This window comes from Melopsittacus undulatus, chromosome 17 (genome assembly GCF_012275295.1).
Source record: "Melopsittacus undulatus isolate bMelUnd1 chromosome 17, bMelUnd1.mat.Z, whole genome shotgun sequence".
NCBI lineage: Eukaryota > Metazoa > Chordata > Aves > Psittaciformes > Psittaculidae > Melopsittacus > Melopsittacus undulatus.
The window spans coordinates 1,592,765-1,609,539 of record NC_047543.1 but is presented as its reverse complement, the minus strand read 5'-3'; the positions used below and the strand labels follow the sequence as shown (position 1 = coordinate 1,609,539).

Below are 16,775 nucleotides of genomic sequence, written 5' to 3'. Positions count from 1 at the left end.
TCCCCAGGGTTGCTTCATCCTTTGTTAAACTCGGTCTTCCCCATGGATGCCTGGAGAGGGAGGATGGCACCATCCCTCCACGCAGGCTTGGGAGCTTCTCCAAGTTTCTTTCTAAGGGCTATTTGTGCAAGCGATGCCTTGTCCCTTCTCCTCCCCAGCCTTGGAGACCTGAACCCTCTCTGTTCAACGAGTCAAGTGCTGAACTGAGGAGCAGCAACACCAGAAGCTGCGGTGGGACTCAGCTGCTTGCTGCCTCTGGAGCTCATCCGGCACACCCCACTCTGCTCAGACTCCTGGGGGCTCATTCCCTTCACCACTCCCCATAACGCTGGGGCTGCAGGCATCAGAGGGATGCTCCATCACTGCTGCCACACCTCGGAGCTCTCTGCTCAGCTGCTTTTCTTTGGAAGCATGGAAATATGGATACACATGCAAGCGACTGCCCTGCCAATGCACAATTGGCATTGCCCTGGGGCTTCAGCCTCTCCAGACACCCCATTGGCTCTTCCACCAGGCTCATTACCTTGTGCTATGGGAACCTCCTAGGTAAAGATGTTTTCTTTCATGGAAAAGCTTTATCACATCAAGATACCTTGGGAAACAAGCATCCAGGCAGCGTGCCACCTGCTGCCATTAAATGAACTGTGTCCATGAAGGGCTCTGAGATGCTTCTGCCCTCCCAGCCAAAGGTTTCTAAAGCTGCACACCAAGGCCAAGACCCATCTATGCATCCCCTGTCCCTGTGTCCCCATCCTGCCCTATGGCACACCACGGACACCAAGGGCCTTTGCCCACCCAGCCTGGACCTGCAGGGCCTTTGTGGGGAACCAGGAGCCCATCATGTCCCCACAGCAACCCCATTGCATCCCATCGGCTCTGGCACCTGTGTCACCTATGCAAGTACCTCTGTCCCCTCCTGTCTCCCTGGTGTCCTGGGCTGGGGGAGACTGGGTGTGGGTGGGGAGTGTCCCCTTGTCCTCTTGGCAGGTTTGGGGGCTGTTCTAATGAGCATCCATGGGTGCCGGGCAGCTCCCTGGGCAGTGCTGTGTATGGGGTAGCCTCAGCCGTTTTTCCCCACTCCCAGCCCAAAAGGCCGCAGGAGGTGACAGGGACACCAGGACAGGCTCTGTTAAAATAAAACCTTTATTTGACTGGCTTAACAGCAGGTTGTAAGTCTGTGACTCACTGGTGCTGGAGAACAGTCCCCAGCCAAGTCATAGGCATAGTAAGGCATGTGGTGGCAGGGTCCCCTCATGGACTGAATGGTGGCTGTGGGGACCTCATGGTGATGGCACTGTCCTTGTAGGCCAAGGAGGGTCTGAGATCAAGCACATCCAGGGCTTGGTGACATTTGGGGCTTGATGTCACCCATCTCACTACCCCCTCCCTCAAGGGCTGTTCTGAGCTTTCAGTGGCCTGGCCACCCTGTTGTGCTTGTCACAGCATCTCTATCCACTCAGGGTCATAGCCAGGGAGGGGAGGAGCGGGGCACATGGGCTAGCAAATGGAGTGGCATTAGGGGAGATGGAGGGGCTCCCCTATACCCTTTGGGTCCTGGGGTGGCACAGGGGACATAGAGGGGGTCCCCTATGTTCTTGGGTCTGGGGGTGGCAACACGGGATATGGAGGGGGTTCCCTACCCACTGTGTCCCCATGGCCAGACAATTGACACCCCCAGGTTGTCCCCACACAGGAAGTGGGATGTCTGTAGCACAGGATGGTGTCCACCCCGTGGAGGAGCAGTTTGTCCCCTACACAGGGACACAATGTCCCTCCATCTGGGATCTCACAGGCCCTTACATGGAATGTGAATGAAGAGTGTGGTGGGGGACAGGGACATGCCATCCTTGGGGAGCAGATGGATGTGCCAATACCCTGGGGACAAAGGCAGGGGCTGAGCAGGTGGCTCAGGAAGCAGCAGGAGGGCACCCACTTTCCTGCAGGCTGGCTATGAGCAGCGTGGGCTGCCCCATGAAGTCATTGCAGGAGGTGCTGTTGTGGTCCTCCATGAAGCGCAGCAGCTCCAGGTCTCAAAGCTCAGCATCTCTTCTCAGTGCAGGTTGAAGCCTACAGATGGGAGGTGGTATTGCTACCCTGGCCACCAGAGCCACCCCGGATGCAGGGACCAGTTTGACCCACCAGAGCACTCACCCTTGCCCCAGCTTAGCTGCCATCCTGCACTGGGGTATAAGGGGACTGGAGCAGACTGGAGGAACAGGGGTGATACTTGTGCTGGGCTGGGGTATACTGGGGAAAGGGGGTCATACTGGGGCTGTGATGGGTTATACTGGAAGAATGGGGGTCACACTAGGACTGGGCTATATTGGCAGAATGGGGTGCCAGTGTTGGATGTACTGTGAGGAAGTAAGATTAATTGTGCAATACATTCCCCAGCAGACACTGTACAGGGGGTGTAGGTGTCCATGCCAGAACTTTAATTTCCCCCATGTAATCTGAGTCGATTGCCCCTGGGAGAATGAACAAGCCCACTCTGGAACTGGAGGATCTACCAATTAGCAAGGCAAACAGACCATCAGGCAATGGCCCAAACACTCCTGTGGGTATCAAATGTACACTCTGATCTATGATTGCTGTACACTGGCTTGTAGCCAGGTCCAACCCAGCACTTCCTATTGTGGCATGATGCTGGTCCCACATTGCATTCCGTTTGGGATGCCTTATCTCACAGACTGGCTACCCAAGCTGGGGGTTGTGGGCTTTGCCAGGTGGCCCTGTTGGTTGCTCCCGGGGCACCAGACCTCATGCCCCTCCGGCTGTTTCCCAGGTCCTGCAGGGTATTACCAAATCTGTCAAATTCTGAGCGACACTGCTTGCCCCATTGATACCCCTTTTGGCAGAGTCGAGTGGGAGCTCTGGCCTGAGCTCCCCCTCTTAAACTCCTACCTCTTCCATTCTGATGGGGGCAGTCCTTCTTGATAGGTCTCTCCTGTCTGCAGAGAAAACATTCCACTGCTGCCTTAGCAACAGTCAGCTGCTGGGTTAGAGCTGCTGCCAACAGCTCAGCTTTATGCTGCTCTGACCCAACATTCTGACAAGCTTTTATGAGATCAGCCACAGTTTTAACCTGATTCTGTAATGGAGCTATTGCTCGCTTACAGTCAGCATTAGCATTTTCAATAGCAAGTTGAAAACAAGTCGGCTGCTTCAGGGGAAACAATCTGTTGCTGTATGGCTGTTTGCAACCAATCAAAGCATTGCACATAGGGTTGTTGTGTCCCTTGTTGGGCTGTTGCAAAAGAGATCTCCCTTTTACTCAGATCTGGCAGCCTATGGAGCGCCCTAATGGCAAGATCTGCTGCTTGGGTAGAAACATCACAGTTTAAAGCCACTTGAGCTGCTCCTGTTGCATACTGGCGCTCCCCCAACAGCTCCGCCTGCCCAACTGCCACACCACTCTTTAGATTATCCATTGATTGTACTACTACTGAATCATGATATTCAGTTGACCGTACTGAGTATTGTGCTGCCAACAGTACAAGGCACAGAAGAGATTTCCAGTCTAAGGGAGTCATGGTGTACAATTCTCCTACAGCTTGCAGCAAATTCATCAAGATGCTTGCAAACCATATTCTTTCACAGATTTCTGCACTTCTTTCACCACATCACAAGGTAAGTGTCCAAACTCAGGCGTTTGATTGGGTCTACAGATGCCTGGCATGGCTTGCAAAAGCTGCAGTTAGCTGCACTGTAATGTCTCCTCTCTACATTTGTCCAAAAGACCAGCACCATGTTCCTTTTCCCCTTGCAGCAGAGGGGCAGCTGGCAGTGGTCGTGCCACAGAGGACTGGGACAAGCATTTACGTTCCTGTTGCAGGATTTCATCAGCAGTGGGGGCCATAGCAGCCAAAACTGTCACAGGTATCGGTGGTGAGCATAGATCACGTTCTGTCCCTGGGTCAATCAGTCCAGGATCAAAGGGATCCTATGATTCATCAGGATTTTCCACCAGTGAGGGAGCTGGGCCTTCATCAGGGCCAAGCAGTTCAAAGGACTGCAGCCCCTCCGCCACTTCTGCCCTATCAGGCTTAGAAGCTGCCGCATTCTGCAATACCTGTTCCACTGGCTAAAAAGCTCACAAGGCTGAATAAACCAAGTGCTAAGTCAATAAACATTCCATTAAGGAGTCAGGCTTTGCTGTCTGGTCTGTCTGCAACTCTTCTCCCACTCACTGCCACAGAGTCAAATCATAGGTGCTGGTTGGTGGAAACCAGGGGCAATGATGTCTGATCCAGATCGATAGTCTAACTAAGCCTATCTGGGCTACTTTCAAGTCCTGTCTTTGCAGAATGCACTACAGCAGATTGTTATGGAGGTGTTGCTCCTTTGTTGCGCCTTGACCCATATTTAGGATCAATACCTCAGGCTATCTACCCACAGCTGCTCACCTTAGCTGTCCAGCGACTGGTGGTGAATCTTACGAGGATCCTCTCCTTCAGCTGGTTCCCTCCATCCAGCCACATGGGGTACACCACCGGGCTTCTGCAGCTACCTGCGGTCTGCAGTTCTCTTCACATCTTCATTTCCCTGTTTGGGTGCCATTTGTGGTATATGGAGACACAAACTCTGAGAACAGAGGTACAGAATCGATTATTTAGCACACACCACATGATTATATACTTTAGTCTTTCAAGGGTGTTACAGCACATAACCAATTAAAGACTGCCACACATCCTTTCATGTAAAGGTCACCCAATCACCATTTTCAAACACCATTTCCTTACTATTGCCTCTAGCTAACATTTGCCTTAGATTAGCAAGCTCCGCTATCACTTGAACAATCACCACTCTTAATCAAATAGCGCAGGCTACATTTTCCTATGCTTATATTGTGGTTAATCAGAAGACTTCTTCTGTTCTCATACATCCTATTCTAGACAGTTCATGAGGAAGAAATGTCGTCTGTCCTCTTCAGTCCACCTACACCAGCACTTTGTGGTCCGCTTAGCACACTCAGCTGCACCACGTTCCTAAAGTCATTCTCCATGTAGGGGAAACATTGCCTCAGGGGCCATGGGATGGGAAATAGGGGGTTTGGGAAGGAATGTCCCCCTACTTGGATTTGTAATCTGTGATGTGGGAAGAAATGAAATTCCCCCAAATGTAGGAAAACAGGAGTGTGGGATAATGATGAAGCATGGCATGGGGCTGCTGAAAGCTGCTTTGCATCCCCATCCCAGCATCCAGCACTGGGTGAGTCTGGATTAGGGTGGTGCCCTGGGAACCCCATAACATCCCACATCCTCAGAGCACCTCGTACCTCCAGATCACCCATGTTCCCATGTCACCCATGTCCCAGCACGATGTCCCAGTCCTCCAGTGCATTCCCCCAAGATCCTCACTATGCAGCCCCAATGCCTGTTCCTGTGCCTGGTGTGTTGTCCTCATGCATTGTCCTGATGTCATAGCATGTGGTCCCAATGTCCCCATGCATGGCCCAGTTTCCTGGATGATTGTCACAGAACCACGGGATTATTTGGTTTGGAAGTGCACTGCGCCTGTGCACTGTCCTGGTGCACTGTCCCGATGCATTATCCCCTTACACTGCCCTTGTGCACTGTTCCAGTGCACAGGTTCACTATCCTGGTGCACTATCCTGTCCCAGTGCACTGTACCAGTTTCACTATCCCTGTGCACTGCCCAGTGCACTCTTTACTATCCCAGTATACTGGAGCATAATCTCTGTGCACTGTCTCGTTGCACTCTCCTGGAGCACTGCACCGGTGCATTATCCACGTGCATTGCACCACTGTCCTGGTGTGCCGTCCTGGTGCCCTCGCTGTTACCATGCACTCACTACCCTCGTGCACTGTCTCGGTACACTGACTGTCCCTGTGCATTGTCCCAGTCCTGGTGCACCCCCTCTACCAGTATACTGTTCCTTTGCCCAGGGTCGCTATTCCGATGCACTGACCTGGTGCCCTACTCTGGCGCACCCGCGGTCCCTGCGCACCCACTGCTCCGGTTCCCGTTCACCTCCCGCTGCGCTGCAGTTCCTCAGGAAGCCCACCGGGGGGCGCCGCGGCGGACCGGGCCCTCTCTCCCCGGTCAGCGGCACTCTCGCCATCCATCCGGCAGGGGGCGTGCGCTCACCACTGTCCCTGTGCCCCGGGCCGAAGGGGCAGGGAAGGGGCAGAACGTCCCGTTTCGGAAGCGGCGAGTTAATTGGTCACAACGCGGAGGGGCCGATAGAAGGCAGGCGCTGATTGGCTCCCGCGCTCTCCCCTCACGGAGACAGGACACGCACCGGGGCCTGTACCGGTGCCGGCGCCATGGCAGAGGCTGGCTGCCGGGCGCAGTTCCTCGCCGCCGTTCAGGTTATCCAGGGGCTCCCCCGGAGCGGTGAGTAGGGGCCGGTAACGGGGTGGGACCGGGCAGCAGCCCCAACCCCAACCCCTGGAGCCCACTCCCGGCTCCGCTGAGGCCGTGTCGCGTCGCAGGCTCGTACCGACCCTCCTACGAGGAGATGCTGCGTTTCTACAGCTACTACAAGCAGGCGACAGCGGGGCGCTGCCAAGGCCCCAGGCCCGGCTTCTGGGACCCCATCGGCCGCTACAAATGGTAAGGCCTCCGGCGCTAGCGCGTGGCCCGGATTACACCCGGTGCTGCCCACTCCTCTCTACCTCCTGCCGCTGTTGTCCGCAGGGATGCCTGGAACAGCCTGGGGAGGATGTCCAAGGAGGAGGCGATGGAGGCTTACGTGGCTGAAATGAAGAAGGTGGCCCAGAAGGTAACAGAGAGGGGGATATAGTGGCTGGGGTTGGGTGATCGGGGTGCCCGTCCCAAGCTGCGTCTGTCTCTCCCCAGGTCATTGACACGGTGCCCATGGATGAGACAACAGAGGAGATGTTCAGGTACTTCGAGCCGCTCTATGAGGTGATCCATGACATGCCCCGGCCCCCTGAGGCCTTCTTCAAGAGGAAAGGGGGTGAGTGGGAGCCGCTGTGCCCCGCTTGACCCCAGCACATCCCTCACCTCCATGCCATACTCTTCTCTTGTGACACATAGCACCTGCTGTTCACTGCTTCTGCACCAGTATGGCCATCACCTCTGGGCTGTGCTCATCCTGCTCCTTGAGGGGGACACAGGATGTATGTGCCACATCCCACTGACTCCCCTGCTATGGCACAGCTGCTCCTGAGGTGCTTATTTGGTCACCACCAAGCAAGTGGCTTTTCAAGTGACACAGTCTCTTCAGTCTGGGCTTTCTCTCCACAAAACTTTGAGGTGACAACTTAAGATCTGGCTTCCAAATGCCCCTTGGCATCGTACAGTCCCTGTATGCTGCAGTGCAGGGGATCGGCTCCCATGGAGCATTGCAGCAGGGAGGCTGTGCTTTCTTTTGGCACTGGCCCACCTCCAGGCAGGGTGGGCTGTGTACAGGGAGTCCGATCATCTGATGTAAACACTTAAATAGGCCAGCTGGTTTTAGCAGCAGAGGGGATGGGGAGAAACGGGTTGAGAAACAGGATTGCTGGGACTGCCTTGTCCTACAGAAGAGTCCTTCTCAGCTCTTTCCATGCCTGTGCCTACTGCCTCATGCTGGGAGGCATCTGGGGACCTGTCTAACCCCTGGAGCAGGGCAGTCCTCAGTGTATCTCACTTGTGAGAAACACCCAAGGGAGCAAAGGGCTGGATGTGGTGGTTCAAAAAGGTGTTGGCTACGACAGAATGAACCTGCTGGTCACATGCCTTGAGGTTTGGCTGTGCCGCATCTCCAGTAGATGAGCTCAGCAGCAGATGAGCTTTCAGGGTATATTTGCAGTTGATGTGTAAACTATCAGTGCTTTGCTAATGTCGGAAGAGTGCTGACAACTACACTCACTCCTTGCCTGTTCCCAGGCATCTCTCATGTGTCTGACTGCTACTGCCACCCCCTGCATCCAACAGGAACGCTAGAAGGTTTGGCCTCAGGGTGGCTGCTCCTTCCTGTGGTAACCTGGTGCTTTTGTTTTCTATTTTGATGTTGAATCCTTTTAAAAGGCACACAGTCTTATTATTGTTTTCTCTGGAATCTAAAATCTGGGTCTGAAGTCCTGGTCGTTACCCACTTGGGAGTGTCACTGTCTCCCAGTGTCACTTATAAATGACACTATTACTTAAACCTAAACCTGGTAGCATCTGTGGAGCCAATGAGCCAGAGGAGCCTGTAATGGTGGTTTAAACCATTGAACTTCTTAAGCTGTTGAGTGATTGGTGTTAAAGCTTCTCAAACTCACCTTATGACTTTGTACAATTGCAGCTTTTGTTACTTATAATCTAGAGGAGAAGGGGATTTTAGACGCTGCAGCAGATGAGAGCAGAACAGGAACCCTCAGCAGCTGCAGAACTTTTGAGAGACAGAGGCGCTGTGCGGTGGGAGCCTGAGCAGGTTTGGTTTTGTTCAGTTACAAAGTCAACAAGCCATGAAGTGGCACTTGGAAGCCAAATCATGAGTGGTTCAGGGTTTTAATGGCTCTCCAGTCAGTGGAGTGTTCACCAGTGTCGTCTTGTACACAGGCCAGGACTGAAGCAGCTGGGGACCAGTGATGAGGCCTATGACACATGGGCCTAGTGCTGTTCTGTCAGCCCTGTGGGCACAGGGGGCTGGTGCTGGAGCCAGGCTTGTCCTGGCAGTGATGTGTGAGGTGATGGGACCACGCCTGCACCCATCCACACCTGTTCGTCCCAGTGCACACTAAGGAGGAATTTGGGACCAGTGACAGTCCCTGAGCAGAGCAGCCCTCGTGCTAAGTCCTGTGCTGAAGGTTAATTGGTAGCAACGAATTACAAAATTAACAGCAAAATTGCTGTTCCTTCAGCACAGGGAACACTTAGCCAGCTCCCGCTGCCCGTGTTCCCTGAGGAGCTCTCTGGGCTGGGCTCTTAGGGAAGTCCCACGGGCACAGGCCTGATGTGATGGGAATGGCAGGTTGAGAATAGTGGAGCTGTGCAGGCAGAGCTGCATTACCACATACCTGCCTGGCCCGGAGCAGGGAGCAAAGTCCTGGGTGCTGGAAATGGGGCTGGGCTTAAGGTGGGAAGGGTAGGGCTGGATCCCAGGCAGGGAGCTGCCCTAGGCACAAACTGGAGTGCTGCTGCCTGCTGGAAGCTCTTGATGGCATGTGCTGCTGGGCAGGGCTCTCCCAGCCAAAGTTTCTTGTGTTAAACTCTGCTACCGTGCGTGTGCTGTGTGCCCTGCTAGGGGCCAAGCACAGCGGCTGTCACCTGTTGGTGTTCACCCAGCTGTTGGTCAGGTCCCTCTGCCTGCTGCTGTGGGGACTCAGGGGACTGCAGTGGGGTGAGATGGGGTAGACATTGCTGACTGTTGGAGCTCACTTTGATTCCTGGGCTGCTGGCAAACAGAGCCAGTCTCTGTCTCTGCCAGCTGCTGCATGTCTCCGGAGGCTCCTGGCCTGGAGGGTGTCCCCACGTCTGTGTGTCCTCCAGCCATGCTGGCAGGGTCACAGAGAGCCTGTGCTCAAGGGTCACCCAGAAGGTTTTAACTCCACTCTGCCCTTCCCCTCTGTAGAGCCCAGCCAGGATGACCCAGCAAGCAGCCTGGCCCCGGAGCACCATGAAGATGCCTTGCCTATGGAGCAGCAGAACGAGCAGCATGTGCCAGGTTGGTCTCCCTGGGGCAACCACCCATCAGAGACACGTGGAGGAATCACTGGCCTCCCTCTGCCCACAGGGTTCTTGTCTTCAGGCTCCTCTGGTCCAACCCCACCAGTGTTTCAGGCACTGGAGGTGTTCATTGGTCCTGCTCTTGGTGCTGTTCTTGTTGCCGGGGTAACCCTGGGCATGTTGGTTTGACTCTGTGTTGCTCTTACCTGTGTAGAGGGCCCAGATTCTGCTAAATTCCAGTGAGAAGGCAAGAGTGTTTCCCTGTGGACTGGGAAAATGTTGCCCTGGAAGGTCCAGGTTCCCAGAGGGGATGTGGGAATGGTACATGCTCCCTGCCAGGGCAGCCAGGGCCCTGGATCCCGCTGGATGGGCTCACCCCTGTGCCAGGGTTTTGGCAGCCTTCTCCCAAGGCAGGAGCCACATATGGGCAGAGGAGCCTACCCTGAAGGGACACTGTGTTGGGATGTGCGTGCCACAAGCAGGACTCTCTGATGCCATGGGCAGGAGGAGGGAGAATCGGGTTCTTGGAGTCATGGGCATGATCCGGGTGGTAGTAACAGAGCCAGTTCCTTCCTCTGTGCCTCAGTGTCATTCTCCTCCTGCCTCACCTTGTGCATGCAGATGCTGCCCTCTTGCCCACTTGTCGACCTGTTGCCTTGCAGCTGCACTGAGCTTTGGCTGCCCTTTGGACACGGCTGAAGCATTGCTGTGCCCTCGGCTGAGCCATGTGCTTCCCTTCCAGGATGGGCGCTGGCTCCTGCCACCGCAGCATTGGAGGGCACCCAGGTGACCAGTGACTCCGAGGGGGATGTGTACTGCGATACCGTGGAGCAGATGGAGCCTGTGCAGGTAATGGAGAGCTGGGAAGCGCTGGAGTCCAGCGCAACCTCTGCTGCCTGCCCTGCCCTGCCTGTACTCCTCAGGCAGATCTCTGTTGTCTGCTCCCCCGCCTCTCCCCACTGCCACAGCACTGCTGTGCCACCGCTTGGCACCTCCATCCTGCGAGCCTTGTGAGACTCCCAAAACCTATGGGGCCACATGACTGCTCCATCTGTGCTTTGTGTCCCTCTTGAAACCCCTGTCACTGAGGGGAGGCTGAGGAGCTGTTGATGTGCCTCAGCATCACTCACAGCAACCCTCGTTCCTGTGATGAGGCTCCAGTGTGGCACTGGTGGACTGCTAGGGCTGACTGAGGCCAGTAAGCACAAGCGGGGCTGGTGTGGGCACCTTGCTTGCACGCCTGCTGCTTACTCTCTTCTCCCTGCTACCAGGCAGCCTGGCCAACACCAGCAGCATTCAGCACTCGAGGTGCTGTGAAGAGGCTAAGTGGATTCGGTGGGCAGGAGGGAGGGAGCCACCCAGCTGCCTGGCTTCTCCCTGGAGCACTTGTGCCACCTCAAGCCCAGGTGCCTCACTTTGCTCTGCTGCTCTAGAGCTCTGTCACCTCCCAGACCAGGCGCTGACTGGTGTTGCCAGTGAGATTTGGCTTCACTCACACCCCACACACACTCCCTCCACCACCAGAACTGCTGCTATGGGGCATGGGGGGAGGTACCACCACTGCCCTGGCATCAGTTTCTGTGCCCCGTAGCCCCCAGAGAGGGGAGCGGGAGGCTCAGGCCCCTTCTCTCCCCTGTGCAGGCTGGGCAGCCTCTGGGGCTCTGCCTGAACGGTGGCCAGGTCAGGCCTGAGCCCCTGACACCCCCTGATGCTGGGCAAGGGGAGCAGGGTGAAGGCAGAAGACTAGAGGGGAGCAGCAGCACTGGGCTTGCAGCTCCTGGCTCCAAGAGAGGTGGGTGTAGCCCTCAGCTCCTTCACTGCTCCTTCCCCACCTCCCGGCCAGCAGGGTCAGACCTCAGGGGCTGTTTGGGGTGGAGCAGAGAAATGAGGCCCCAACAGGGCACAGACCTTGGCTCCAGCACCCAGGGGTGGGTTGTTCAGTAGCTGCAAGAAGTCCTGAGCATCCTGTGTCTTAGCCATTGGTCTCCAAGCAGTTCATTGTTACCACTGTAGGACACATTCCCTGTGCTGCTGTTTTGGAGGATGCTCTGCTGGCTCCTCCCCAGCAGCACTGAGGTTGCACAGAGCCCTGCCTGCCTGTGCTCAGCTCCTGCCTGTGGTCCCTGGTGGGCACCCACCAACTTTTCTGCGGTGGGACTGGGTGATGTTGGGCTGTGTTCCTGGAAGCACTGGTCCTGGGGACACCCTGCTCCTTTGGTACCACTCACCAAATGCCACCCACTGCTGCTACTTATGTCTGGGGACAACCAGGCCCCACACTCTTCTGCTGTGGAGAGGGGACAAGGAGCCTTCTGCCAAGCTCTGCAGCTCTCTCCAGACACACCCTGGAGTCTTTCTGCTCCATGCCACCCTTACCCAGGGGACAGCAGAGGTGGTGTTGAAACCTCACCTGCGCACAGCCCACCCCTCTCACCATTATCTCACCCCAATTAATGTTTGTGCAGACCCTCCTGACCTGCTTGACCATGGGGCCTGTCAGGTAGGCAGCAGTGCAGCAATGCAGCATTTGACATCCTGCCTGCACTGGGTGTAGTGTGGCCCATGTGCACCACTGGGCTGCAGGTCACCCGCTACCACTATGCTGGTGGGGGCATGATGGCCTGCAGACAGGCCTAGGGCTGACTGATGGATGGGGATGTGGGCAGCAGGGCTGGACTGGGAGCTCCCTGCTGTCTGCCTGGCAGCGTGCAGGCAGCCTGACATGGTCCTGGCAGTGTCCAAGGCCAGGTTGGACAAGGGCCTTGGTCAACCTGGTCTAGTGTGAGGTATCTCTGCCCATGGCAGGGATTGGAATTGGATGATCTTAAGGTCCCTTCAACCCAAACCAATCTGTAATTCTATGATCCGTTGCTCATGTTGGGTGATGGCACACAGCATATGCTTGGAGGTCCTAGGGATGCTCAGCCTGCACACACACTGTCCCTGCCCCACCGCTGCTGAGCAGCCCCCATCTCTGCACCCCACAGGTCTCTGGCTGGCCGGGATGAAGCAGGACACCAAGAGCACCCCTGAGCTCAGCCCGAGGCTGCTGGTGGAGCTGGATGCCTGTGTAGCCAGCACCGTGCAAGCCCTGCAGGATGACATGCAGCAAGTGTTGGAGCGCCTGAGCAAGCTGGAGACACTCACCTCCTCTCAGGTGTGTGCTGTGACACCTGGGGAGCTGCTTCACACCAGCACTGGGTGGTGGGGCCAAAATAGGTGCCCATCCCTGAACATGCAGCCCTGGGTGACCCAAGAGTGGAGAGAGCTTGGGCTTTGGTGACACAACCCAGTGAGGCAGAGGCTGGTGCTGCTCTAATCTGCCCCAAAGTACAGGCAGGGAACCACTGCCCCCATCATTTCCATTGTCCCTGGAGTCCCAGCCTGGCTGTACCATCAGGTCCCTCGTAGGAGCCTGGAGTGGGCTGGCTTTGGCCTGTTCCCTCCTCTCTTGGGGATGTTGGGGCTGGAAGGGGGTTCCCAGCCTCACCTGCCCCTCCATACCATCACTTGTCTTGCAGGGGGATGCAGCTGGGACCGAGCCCAGCCGGCTGCTTGCTTTGCAGGTGAGTTGGAGGTAAGGGATGTGGTGGTGAAGAAGGTCAGGGAAGGGTACATCAGCTGGGGAGCAGGTGACATCCCTGGGGACATGTCCCCAGTGCCTGGGCACTGGGGCCAGTGGTGTTGGTGCCAGATGTGCACAGGGTAATGGATGCGACAAGGAGGTCCAGGCAGTGCTCTGTGCCTGCTACCACCTGCCTTTTGGCAGAGGGCTGGGAGATGTTTGGTGACACCAGTGACACCTTTGCCCTCCTCTCCACCTCTCCTCTCTCTGTCCCCTCACCAGGCACCATCCCCATGGCCCCTGACCGTTTCCCCACACACCCTACTCTTCCTCATCACCTGGCCCTTCATCACCCAGTGGCTTCTGCATCGCTGGCAGGGCAGGAAGAGGTGACCATTGTATCCCCACTGCCATCACTGGCCCCAAGTGAGGCACAGGACAGCCCTGCCAGGGTGCCAGCACCCTCCCTCCTTATCCTGCTTTGCTGAGCCAGGGAAGCACCACGCAATCGATGAGGGCATCGTCTGGCACAGCCCAGGGCCTCCTGCAGGCCAGGACCCTGGCCCCAATGGACAGCAGCCACCGTGCTCCACCAATCACAACTGTCACGCTCAGGGCCTCACCGGCACCAGCATCCATAGGGATTGGGGTGTGGGATCATCATGTGCCTCAGGTGGGATCCCCCTGGATCTCATCATTGCTGCACACAGATGATCTGGCTGCCTCCCCGGTGCTGGGTGTGCATCAGGGGATGGCCCCTTACCCTGTCCCCAGAGACTGGTTCCACGAAGTGCTTGGACATCTGAACCTGCCACAATTAAAGCTGCTTGTTCAGTCCAGCTCCGGTGCCTGCTGCGGGGAGAGGTGGTTGGGCAGGGGCACAGGTCAGCTGCCTGGCCCCGGCCTCTCCTCCAGGGCGGATGTCTCCAGTACTGGCACCAGCCCCCGTCCCGGATCCTGCACCCCGAGGTCTCCTGGCCCCGGACGGGCAGAAAGCAACTTCTGCCCTCGATGTATGGGGGCTGTTGGGGACCTGCGGAGCCACCCGTGAGCCTCGTGCCACTGCCGGGGATCCCAGCCAATGTGGGGGGCCGGCCAGAGACCCCCCTCCGTACGCTGCCCCCCACTCCTTGGCCACGGACCCCCGTGTCCTGCCCACCGCAGCCTCAGGTCCTTATCTCGGGTAACACTCTTTTTCCCCAGTGTCCCCCCAGCCCCGGGTCCCCAGCACTCCACCCTGTCCGTGGGGCCCCAGGGGCCGTGTTGAATACATATCGTCACCGGGGGGGCGGCAGTACCAGGACCCGGCCCCTGCCGCCCCCACCCGCCGGTAGGGCCCCGATCTGGGAGCGCAGCTCTGCACCACCCCGACACAAAAAAGGGACGTGGTGCCTTTAAGAAGGGACTTCTTTCCTCCGTTTGTTTACATCTCCCACCGCTCGGCACCAGGATCCTTCCGCTTCCCCCCCCCCCCCCACCTCCGCACCCCTGCGGCCTCCCCTGGCCGCAGAACCTCCCGTGTCCCTGGGGCGCAGCAGAACCCCGCGCCCCCTCCGCGGAGCGGGGACTCTTTTCGGGCCGCCTCACGGTCTCGCCGCGGAGCAGGGGGGGCTGCCCTCCGAGCGGCCCTGAAGGTCGCAGGAGCACCCCTCCGTGCGTGGTACGGCCCCGCCCTCCCTGTGCTCTGATTGGCGGAGCCACTCGCAAGGGACATCCAGCGAGGGCAATGGTGGCCCCCCTCCCGCAGCGGCCGTTGGGGGTGTGGCCAAGCCGTCGTGCCCGCCCTCCTCCCCCTCTGATTGGCTGTGTGTGGCACCGCCCTCATGGCGGGGAGCCTGAGTGGGTGAGCCGGGCTCACGGCGGGGGCGGGGCTCCGGCGCGCAGCAGAGGCGTGGCAAGCAATGCGCCTGCGCGGGGAGTTGCGGCTATTTAAGGCGGGGCCGAGAGCGGGGGGCCCAGTCGGGAGCTGGCGGTGGTTGCGGCGGGTTGTAGCGGCAGAGCGGTGTGTGTGGGGTGGGGGGGGGGCGGCGGCGGCGCGTGCCATGCGCGCGGGAGGGCGGGTCCAGCGGCGTTAACTCCTCCGTGACCGGTGACCGCCTCCGGCGGCGGCGATCCCCGGGGGCTCTGCCCTGTGCCATGGCCCAGGCGGCCTGAGCCGGGGGCGGGGGCAGCCCCATGCGGCTCGAGTAGCGCCCGTCCCCGAGGGAGCGGAGCGCGATGGCTGACACGGTGCCCGCCGAGCCGGTGCTCGCCGAGCCCGAGCCGCAACCCCAGCGCGAACCGCAACCCAGCTGCGAGCCCGAACCCGAGTTGCGGCCGGAGCCACAACGAGGCAGCGCGGAGGATGGAGAAGCCGAGCGGCTGCCTCCCCCCGGGGCGGAGGAGGCGGCGGCAGCGGGAGGCGCCGAGGGGCCGCCGCCGGCGGCGGGTGGAGCGGCGCGTCCCGGCCTGGGGCCGCGGTACCGGGCGGCGGTGGGCCGAGCTGAGGAGTGGCCGGTGAAGAAGAAACACCGTCGGCGGCCGTCGAAGAAGAAGCGTCGCTGGAAGCCGTACTCGAAGCTCAGCTGGGAGGAGAAGCAGCAGTTCGACGAGCGGCAGAGCCTCCGCGCCTCCCGGCTGCGGGCTGAGATGTTCGCCAAGGGGCAGCCGGTGGCTCCCTACAACACGACGCAGTTCCTGATGGAGGACCACGACCAGGAGGAGCCCGATCTGAAAACGGGGCTGTACCCGCGGCGGGCGGCAGCCAAGTCGGACGACACGAGCGAGGAGGATTTCCTGGAGGAGGCGGCGGACGAGGACGGTGGAAGCGACGGGATGGGGGGTGACGGCAGCGAGTTTCTGCAGAGGGACTTCTCGGAGACGTACGAGCGGTACCATGTGGAGAGCCTGCAGAACATGAGCAAGCAGGAGCTGGTGAAGGAATACCTGGAGCTGGAGAAATGCCTTTCCCGTATGGAAGAGGAGAACAACCGACTAAGGATGGAGAGCAAAAAACACGGGGGGGAGGCGGCGGAGGCGGCGCGGGTGCGGCAGCTGGAGCTGGAGGTGGACAGATTGAGAACCGAGAACCTGCGGCTGCAGCGGGAGCAGGACGCGCCCCGCTCCGAGAAGGGCCCCTGCAAGCCGGGGGAGTGACCGGGCCCGGCCTCGAGCGCCGGGGGGGGGGGGGCGGGGGTGTTGATGTGTTGGTGGTTTCGGGTTTATGATTTTCATTTTTTTGTGTCTAAACCAAGAAGTGGGGAAAAAAAAAAACCAACAAAAACCCTCCAGGGAAGCTGTAAATTGGCCTAAACTGACTAAAAAAATATAGGTCTAATAAATTTAATTACTTGTAACTGTAATGGGTTTGGTGTGATTTCTTGGGAACGTTTGGTGGCATTCTGGTAAGGAATGCACTTGGAGTTATTGTCATGCTGTTCTGTTGGGGTTTGGGTTAAAGGAAGCTGGAGTGGCCTGTTCAGCTCTTTCTGTTGGTCACCTGATGGTTCTGATCTTGTTTGTGGGGCTGAAATCAGTAAAAGCACCTGGAGGAGGGAGAACAGCCGTGGATGTGTGTGTGGCATTGGGTCTGTGTCCACCTCTGAGC

General features: G+C 58.0%; 2 protein-coding genes across 2 annotated transcripts; both read left to right on the top strand.

The window, feature by feature from the left end:
* Positions 1-6,232: 6,232 nt before the first annotated feature.
* Positions 6,233-14,010, top strand: ACBD4 (acyl-CoA binding domain containing 4). The gene is made up of 11 exons (XM_031042400.2): positions 6,233-6,360; positions 6,459-6,579; positions 6,664-6,748; positions 6,826-6,946; positions 9,530-9,622; positions 10,367-10,473; positions 11,266-11,416; positions 12,612-12,781; positions 13,146-13,190; positions 13,472-13,578; positions 13,683-14,010. The coding sequence occupies exons 1-11, from the start codon at positions 6,291-6,293 to the stop codon at positions 13,702-13,704; spliced, it is 1,092 nt and encodes a 363-aa protein (XP_030898260.2). The 5' UTR covers positions 6,233-6,290; the 3' UTR covers positions 13,705-14,010.
* A 1,214-nt stretch (positions 14,011-15,224) lies between these two features.
* On the top strand, positions 15,225-16,525 carry LOC101879903 (HEXIM P-TEFb complex subunit 1). Its single transcript, XM_005141609.3, has one exon. The coding sequence runs from the start codon at positions 15,407-15,409 to the stop codon at positions 16,322-16,324; it is 918 nt and encodes a 305-aa protein (XP_005141666.3). The 5' UTR covers positions 15,225-15,406; the 3' UTR covers positions 16,325-16,525.
* The last annotated feature ends 250 nt before the right edge of the window (positions 16,526-16,775 follow it).